Source organism: Eimeria maxima, genomic scaffold (genome assembly GCF_000499605.1).
Source record: "Eimeria maxima Weybridge genomic scaffold, Emw_scaff42, whole genome shotgun sequence".
NCBI classification, from domain to species: Eukaryota; Apicomplexa; class Conoidasida; order Eucoccidiorida; family Eimeriidae; genus Eimeria; species Eimeria maxima.
Window position 1 is genome coordinate 27017 of NW_013566494.1, and position 9201 is coordinate 36217.

General features: G+C 48.5%; 1 protein-coding gene across 1 annotated transcript; it reads left to right on the forward strand.

Annotated features, from left to right (window-relative positions):
• Nucleotides 1-4835: 4835 nt before the first annotated feature.
• On the forward strand, nt 4836-9201 carry EMWEY_00007070 (AGAP005082-PA, related, related; the record flags this gene model as incomplete). Its single annotated transcript, XM_013481787.1, has 4 exons — nt 4836-5036; nt 5187-6271; nt 6686-8550; nt 8864-9201. 4 exons carry the CDS (start codon nt 4836-4838, stop codon nt 9199-9201), a joined length of 3489 nt encoding a protein of 1162 aa, XP_013337241.1.

Below are 9201 nucleotides of genomic sequence, written 5' to 3' on the forward strand. Positions count from 1 at the left end.
CTGAACGCAAGCGCATCGTGAATGCGGATAGCAATTTGCGTGTTAGGAGGTGGTTCTATAGCACTCTGGTTCCTTTCTATAGCTCATCAGCTCATTGTATGAGCTAGGATAGCACACGCGTAGAAGTGGGTTGGAGTCACTCCTGTGCGTGCCATCAGCACATACGAGTCTACAGAAAAAGGCGTCCCTTGGCGAAATTAGGTGAAGGGTTGCTCCCGAAAACTGCATGCGATGAACATGGTTGTCGGTTTTTGTTGTGCTGAATATTCAATCCCCCGAGTCTTTGTGTACGGGAGCACACGAGCCATGCACCAACCACTGTCTCTAACCCCAGCACAGAGTTTTTAATCTCGCCGGTTGAAGCCATAATGCGCCTTTGCAGGCTATCGCAGTCAGACCAGCTTCTCCACAAATGGAGGGTGGCGTGTAGGTCGCCCAGACTTTTGATACGCTTAAAACCAATTTCATCGCCGTCTCCCGCTAAAGTTGTTACGGAGGCGTTAAAGTGCATAAAATTACTCCCTCACATTCTGACTCCAGTCAGCCGCTTGCCATCCAAGTAGGGTTAGGTTTACTGTGCAACGCAAGCACAGCATGGGATTTCATGCAGACTGTAGCAGTTGGGTGCCCCACGTGCCCTGCTCATGGCCCTTGCAGCGCAAGCCTACCGTGTTCCGGTGTTGTGGCAACGAATATTTCGGCGACCTGTATTTCTGGCTTTGTTTGTGGCTACTACTAGTTTGCAGTAGCTCGCACGCTTTTTTGGGACGCTTCCCTGCAAAAGCGAAGAACACAGCGAAGAGCATATGACACCAGGCTTCTGCCTGGTCAGCAGCAACTTTTGCACAAACGGTGCTGGTACGGAGCAATTTGTCAGACCCTTGTCCTCAGTTGTCAAATTGTTGTGGGCCGGGAGATAATCACAGCCCCAGCATCCGCAAGTTGCATGTATGGGTCAGCTTTCAAAGCGTCTGCAACTTGTTACCTAGAGCACCTTACCGTGGAGTTCCTTTGGCTTTGGTGTGTGGGCGACAATCGCCCGTTTACCCCCTATTTATACCCTTCTGCGGCACAGGCACCTACTCATCGCTTTCAATGCAAACGGCAGAGCTGAAACAGTGATAATCTATGTGTAGCCTACATTTAGAAGAATTATACGCCTTCGCCTGGGGCTAAACTGCTATATTTCTATGTGCTACAGCATCCCACCGCGCTATGCTTTCGCAGCTTTTGCAGTTTAGCCTGTGTACTGTGGGTCAGGGGGAGGTAAGGCAGCACCCATGCATTATCAGCGCAGTTATTTCTTTTTTCACTTAATAGAAAGGGTGACCTTATGAGTGCACTTTCGAAATGAACAATACGCTCTAGAATGGATAGGTTTCTCCCGCATCGTGGCATAGCCAGTACACTCGTAGCTGCTCTACCAGTAAGGGATCGTCCAGCTCGATGACGCGATGACACTGCATTTGCTCCTACATTCTGACTACCTAGGAGAAAGAGAAAGCGGAGAAAAACTACACTTTCGAGAGGCAGCAGTGCCACAATTCTGATAGAGATTCAACGTCATCTACAAGGTCAGTACGCGTGCATGTACGGGGTGGGGGTATTCTCACGACTAACGAGTCAACCAGCCCAGCCGTAGAGTTGATATGGCCGTGACGACCATTATTTTTCTGGTACGCCGCAGCTAAATTTAAGAGGCTTCCAAACCAACGCACCTGTCGAAAAGTAATGAACCGCCGTTTTGGCTCCGGGTGTTCTGAGCGCGCTGGTCCAGAATACAAAAACTGTGGAAGTGCAGAAGAACCCCTCCTGAGTTGCAGGCCTTGTGCACGCAACGGCCGAAGAGATATGGTTCATAGCCTAAGCCTATGTCAACCATATGCGGATATAGCATTTTGCAAGCGTCTAGCCCTGTGCGTCCCTGTTACGCAAACAATATTGCACTTTGCTTATGCGTCAGGGTGTCCACCTTGGGTACCATTGTTTTTGTTCCTTACAACACCCTCTGTCAGGGGTGTACTATCCTTTTATAACTTTCCGAGGTGCGTCTAGGGTTACCCTAACGTCACACACACCCTTCTGGCACTATGCCTATACCTGAGCCTATGTGTGCTAGAACGAATGAGCTAACGGGGACTTTGCCACAGGTGGTTTTGCCAACTGTAATGGCAGTACCCAAATAACTTACATTGGTAAATTAAGCACACAGATTGGAAGCAAGCCCAACAGTCAGTAATGCCTCCAGACTGTGGACGTACTGAGTGTTCGGCGCTGAGTGGACTGAAGCACGCAAAATATCTAAACTGTTTACTTGCATGATGGCACCCTAGGGCCTGTTGTTTTGCGCCCTGCAAACACTTAAATGGGAAATTAGTGGATATACCCAGAAACTGGTTTTCCGCGGGATAATATGCTTATGTTTAATGTCTTGTTTTTTGAGAGGCTTAATAGACATGGAAGATTTTTAATCCTAGCTCCTGCGAGGCTCTCAGCTTGGCATAGGCTTTGGAGCGTTCCAACGTCTAGCATTAATGTGTCTGTGATACTAAAGCCGTTAATGCGTGCAGCAGTTGAAACGAAGCATCACAAAACATTTGTTTTACTTGATACAGTTTCAGCCAGGTTTCCCGTACCGGCATAATGCTATTATTTTCAACTTCTTTTTCCTTTGGCTGGCTTCCAGACGCATTCTTCATCAACAGCGATTTTGGTTGCCCGTGGGTGGAGATTTACTCTCAGGTGGGTGCTATCGGTGGCAACTTCGTCTAGAACAGCTTCAGTGGTGAAGGCATACCTTGTCACTCCTATGTTCTACGTAGTACCAAGAGGGAAGTGCTCTCTTGCTATTTCACCTAATTCCGCACTGCTACGGTTGCTTACTTCCACCCACCTGTGAACCTGGAATATTTCATCGGCTTAAAGAAGAATTAATTGGTGGCAATCCGGGTTAACTTAGATTGTGCAAGCGAAGGAGAACAGGCTGGGCTTGGCTGTTGGTTGCAGTTATGCCTAATATTGTCGGCAGGATGGTCTTGCGTGCTATTTGCGGGAAACAAGCCAGAATCAGTAAAGGGCATTTCCACTATCTTTGGGGGGTCAGAGCCTCCCTTTCCCATGATAACTAGAGATTCAATGACACCCCATTTTTCTAAAGATTCAATGACATCCCATTTTTCTAAAGATTCAGTGACATCCCATTTTTCTAAAGATTCAATGACATCCCGTTTTTCTAAAGATTCAATGACATCCCATTTTTCTAAAGGAAAAGGTAACTGCGAAACAAGGATCTAGTCAAACAATTTTGTCATCACGCGGTCAACGTGCTGCTGCAGGCCGTGTATCATATCCGTGAAGTCAACTGAATTCCCGAAATATCGACGTTGAGGCATTAGTTAGTGCTCTCGGATGCATGGAAACACAAAACTGAAAGGCGCAAGCTTGCAAGGAATGGCTGTAGCGTTACAACCGTACTTTGTACTTTGTACTCGCCCTTCTCGCGTGCTCTACTACCCTCCACCAGTCAGCGCAGATCGCTACCATTCGTCTCCTTCCGGCAATAATTTGGCTGTTGGAGTCCCCAGGTGTATTCAGACACAGTATGTAGTGTACACTTCCACGGTGAGAGGCGTTTCAGGCCTTCCTCTTACTGGCACGTCGATACATGTGGCAGCCAAGTCTTTTGTCAGTCTGGAAGGTGGTAGTTACCTTACCAACAGCAGGCTTCGGTGAAGCTATTAAGGGGTTTTCTGCATTTTCATTAATTGTAGCGTGACGTCGCAGGGTCTTTCAAACAAGCAGGCGGTTTCTCCGCTGCTATAGGTTCCACACAAAGAAGGCAAATTTATAGATGAAAACGTGTTACAAATCAAAGTGTCAATAATTATGTAAGAAGTTTGCGCTAGGTAATATATGTTGCAAAAGCACACGTGTACTTCCAAGCAGCGATCAGTGATGGGCAAACCAGCATGCTGATGCGGCTGTAAGATTGGTCGCGACAGCTTCACCATAACTGTCCGTTAGAAGTTGTGTTTGCCAAAAATGTGGACTGAATGAGGGTAAATTGTAAAATGTTGATTAAGTTTCCAAACAAACAAACCTACGGTATCACGATAGTGCGCAAGGTGCATGCATGCGGCGGAACGCGTGAGGACACCCAATGGATCTACTTTTGGCAGGAATCAGCCAACGAAGGTGTGCGAGCAGATCAAAGAAAGCGGTGTGTTTGTCTAGTAGAAGTTACATCTTGTATGAAGCTCAGCGCTGAATCACTACGGAGCACTTGTTACCAAATGACTTCCGTAGTGGTGTTCGATAACGCAGTCCCCTAGCAGCCGGCTATTCACTCGTTGTTAGTTGTTGTTCCGACGTAGCATAGCAATTAACAACATACCCATTGTTAATATTTTTAAAGGCAGTTAAGGTGAATGTTTCATTGCTAGCTGTAGTAGCGGCAGTTTTACCACCAAGTGCGCGGTAACCTGAATACTCGCCCCTATGCCATTACATCTCCTCGCTTCAGTGGGATCCCCCACCTTTCTAGGGTTCTTCTCCTTGTATAACGATAGGAATTGCATGGCGGAGCGATACGAAGCGCATTATGGGGTGATTCCAAGCGCAGGGGGGAACTCGTGACGACGCGGGGGATTGGAAGCACTTCGCGAAGTGGCTAAAGCTACTTCGTTAGATCCCATGACGCAGCCTGCCGCAGTAACATACATTGTTACGCTAGCTGCTAATGAAGTACCTTTGGGTGGAAAGCTGGATTCCCGACCTGCACAGCTGAGGTCCTCCGGGGACTGTGAAGATCCTCTACCGGCTGGTGTGCAGCGAAAATGCTAGAATCCTTCTTGTTGCCGCACCTTAACACGGCTCTGTCTGCAGTGTTTGAAGATCTCGAGCCTCATCAGCTGTACGCATCTATATTGGGGGGTAGCTTGGTTCTACGGAACTTGAAACTCAAAAAGGATGCCTTGGCGCCTCTATCGATACCGGTGGATGTTACATATGGGCATATAGAAAAGCTCGAAATCAAAGTATGTTGGTATACCCGCGACTTTTTGTCTTACCTGACCTAATGTTCCACACAAAGATGCTTTCTGGACAGATTGCATCGTCCTGTTGAGCCTTGCTACGGGTGCTGTGGAATTGTCCGCTCCAGAATGTGTGTGGTATGCCTCATACAGCTTAATATTCTTCGTCTACTTACCGGTCCCATAGTCATCAACGCTGAAGATGTACTGGTAGTTGGTACTACCCAACCTCCATCTGCATGGAATGTTGAGAGAGAGGAATTTTTACGTGATCAGCAGCGGAATCTTACTCTCTTAACGGACGAATGTTTGACGTATGCGCGGGAAGAATCAGGTCTTCCCTCTGTGCTACAACGAGCAGCATATGCAATTATTCAACGAATCCGGTTGTCTGTGACCAGGTTAGAAGTGAGGCTGGAAGACACAGAAACAGCTTCAGGGCAGCACTTTGCTTTTGGCCTGCGAGCAGCACGCCTGTTTAACGTTCGCTGTGACTCCAACTGGGAAGCAGAATGCCAGCCTTCCACGGCCGTCGGCACATCATGCAACACCAGCGCCAGTAATGCGCCGACCTCAAACAATGCATCTTCGCAGAGTTGGTTTGACTGGCTAAAGTCTTTCGCTGGGAGGCACGTAAACAAAGAATCCCCTGACGAGAAGATTCCTGAGTCATTCCACTTGAAAACAGTCATGGAAGGTTCGTGTGTATATTTAGACCCAATCAATAGTGGCCATGAGCACGTCTCGTGGCTTCCATACCCAGCCGTGTACAGAGCAACGATAATTGAAGAGCTGCAGAAGTATCTTCTTCTGGATTATCACTACTCGAGTGCGAAAGATGCAACACCTTGGTCCATTTTTAGGCGTCCCCGGCAAGGAGAGGGCCATGGCATTGCATCGTTTTTACCAGTAAGCACCCTCAGCCAAGCTGTGCTCGCTAGACGAATGCGGGACGCCGCCAGTTCTGGCAATCCCGTACCCAAATCAGATGAACAACGGCTACCGGAAGTGAGTAACGTAGACAAGAGAACGGGAAACTCTAAATTTCACCCTCTTGCTGCATTTGGGACACCAAAAACTGCTGAGGGCTCGTCCTACAATGCTCACAAGCAGAAGCCATCTGAATTCCTGCGGTTCAGCGACTTGTATTGCCCAAAGATGTTTTGGCAAATTGCAAATCGTACTGCTCCACATCACATGTATATCCTAAAGCCAGGAGAGGTGGAACTAAGAGTGAGGTGCGTACAGCGACCTACACCTAACTCTTCGTGCTGTGAGAGAGCCTTTTCGCGTCCTTCCCCGATGGCTTCCTATTTGAGGGCAGCATGTGATGACGCCAATAATGGATCAGTATTGAAAGGTGAATCGATAACGGAACCGCCGGCAACGGCCGAACTAGAGAAGGAACCACTACCTGCACTCACCGTCATTGTTGTCTCTCGGAGTACCCTTTTTCAGTTGACAACCTTCCAGGTAGCCTGCATTTTTCGTTGGGTGCACTATGCTGTCATTTTATACCAAGAGGTCGTCTCAGGCGTCTATGCAGAATGCCTGTAAGTCAGCAACATCTCATTTCCAGTACTCATTTGCCAGTGTTCCCTGATGTCTTGAGAAACCCATTCTCGTTCTTCTATGCTGCAACCCTTTTTCAGGGAACTTACACCAAAAGAGGACGAGATGGCGAAATACCGGTTTGCGTGGCGCCGCCATCTCGTGCGCTATGCTTTGAATGCTACAAACAATGGAAAGGCGCTTAACTTGCAAATAAAGTCAGGGCAAACTAGGGTTGCGTTTACTTCCCAAAGTGATGCTGAAGCCGCGGACTGGGATGCCCAGGAAGCCACCGACGAAAAGTTTATTCGGGAATTCGAGGCAAAGTATTGGCCGACTGTAATTCTTCCCTTACGGCAGTTGGCCCTTCAAGACTTAAAGCAGAAAGTGTGCTTTGGTCAATCTTCTCGCATGACAAGCCTGTCACAGCAACAGTACGCAGTAGATGGTGGGACCGTCATTCCCTATCGAACGTTGGAAGGAGGGCAATTAGGAAGCGTAAAGCAGCGAGGTGACGGCGCTGGTCTGGAAAGTGGCGTTGCGTCGTATGGTAATGGAGGACATACCACCTCAGTGCAAGGGCTGATGGAGGACATGGCAGACGAATTGTCTGTGGCTTCTGAAGCAGAGCAACAAATGATAAAGTGCATACAACAAATGCAACCATGCCGGCTTGCCAAAAGTGTCCAGTTTACCGTGCAACTATACGATCTGGAGGTGACACTGGCGGCAGCATACGAGGCACCTGCATGCATACGTGTAAAATTTGATGAGTTATATACCCACGCTGCAATGTACTATGACCTCCGCATGCAATTTGTTACCGCATTTGAAGGCGTCCAAGTCACTGACAGCCTCATGCCGAACTTAACCCATCGTCGTGTAGTAGTAAGCCGGTCGTGTACCAAATCCTGCAGGGAAGCCCGGCGGTTATCCGAGTCTTGGAGAGGGTCTCACAGGGATACTACAGCTGAAGCTGTCCTTTCTTCCTATGGATGTACAAGTTGTGGTTCTAATAGTATTCACGGAACTCCACCGCTGTCACCACTTCAACCTGTTAACACTGCTTGTATTCTGGACTGGAGCACGAACTGCATACGGCAAAGCGGTTGCCCATTACAATATTCGAAGAAAGAGCATGAAGGCGAGATCCGCAATAATCAGGATGCCCCTGCAGGGGGGTGGTTGCGTTTTGACAAGTCCTTCGTGCCACTAGAAGGCATCCCTGATGTACGCCTCTACCTTCAGACGCATGGTTCGCTGCTTTGCACAATCACACCAGCTGCAGTTGCATATGTTGTGGAAGCTCTGCAACAACCGGTCCATCTGGTGGAAGGAAGCAGCATCCTGGAGGCGGCTAGCAGGGAAGTCCAAGAAGCACTGCGAAGGAATGAACTATTCTTTGCCCAGCTACTTGTTGGGGAGGTCGACCACCTAACAGTGGATGTTTGTGTAGATATACCGGTTTCACACAAGTTCCTGGTTCCCTTCAGCCATGAGGTCTCCCAATGCCGTGGCGTTCTCTTTCAGTCCGGAGTAGTGTCGGTTGACAGCAGCTTGAACCCACCGCAGCTGCAGGCGCTAGCATCTAGTCACACCTGCATTGGCAAACCATACGATAGATATTCGATCGTCATTACAGGGGCCTGTTTGCAGCGAGTAATAAATTGCCAACTGATTGAATGCAGCCCACATGCTTATATGATAGATCCATATTCTCCCTTGAAGGAGAAAGGGGACAGTGCACAAGGATGCTCAGTTGCCTTAAAGAAGCGAGGGACTCAGGAAGTCTCCCCACACAACATATATACGTCTACAGGGACAAAATGCAGACGATGGGAGGAACTGCACGCAAACTCTTCCTCTAGGCGCCTCAAGGCACCGAGTTCAGATAGAACGGACAACAGGTTAGACATCGTGACCCCGCCAGCAGCGTGCGAAGCTAATGAAGCCAACAGCAAGTTCGGTACCATCGAAGTTTTAGAGGATGGTGTACGGGACTATATTATGTGGCCGGTAGGGTTGCTTGCGCATGCTGACGTCTGCAACAATCTCCATAGCCTTACGGACTTACCCGCGCTCGCAGTAACCTTCCAAGACCATGATTTCAGGTACCCAAAGCAGCATTCTGAACCCCTTTGCCCAACCATAAATTTGCCATTCCAACAGAAATCACCATCCTTTAAAATTGTTGAGGAGGAAGCTGATTTGCTTGGCCCGCCGACAGTGTGATGTCTACCATTCGTTTTTACGCAGTGGGGTTTGTATTACTTTGACAGACAAGGATATCGTGGCTTTCACCGGATTCCTTGCCACAGTGCAAGCTGCACTAAAGGTTGTTGCCCAACTGTGGGATGCACCATTGGCAGTTGATGAAAACGCAGATGTCAAGCCTTTCTCAGGCAGCACAAGTTCTGCGACGCTGTCATTGACGGAGACGAAGGAGTCATGCAGTACCAAACTGCAAATGCTTCGTTCTTTTACAAGGACCAACAAGGTAGGCCTTTACTTTCTGGAGGTGACGCAAGTCACAGGAATACTGATGCAATCGTTTGCATCAGAAGACATGGCGGCTGTTGTCCATATTTGCAATGACTCATCCCTGCCACTCACGTGA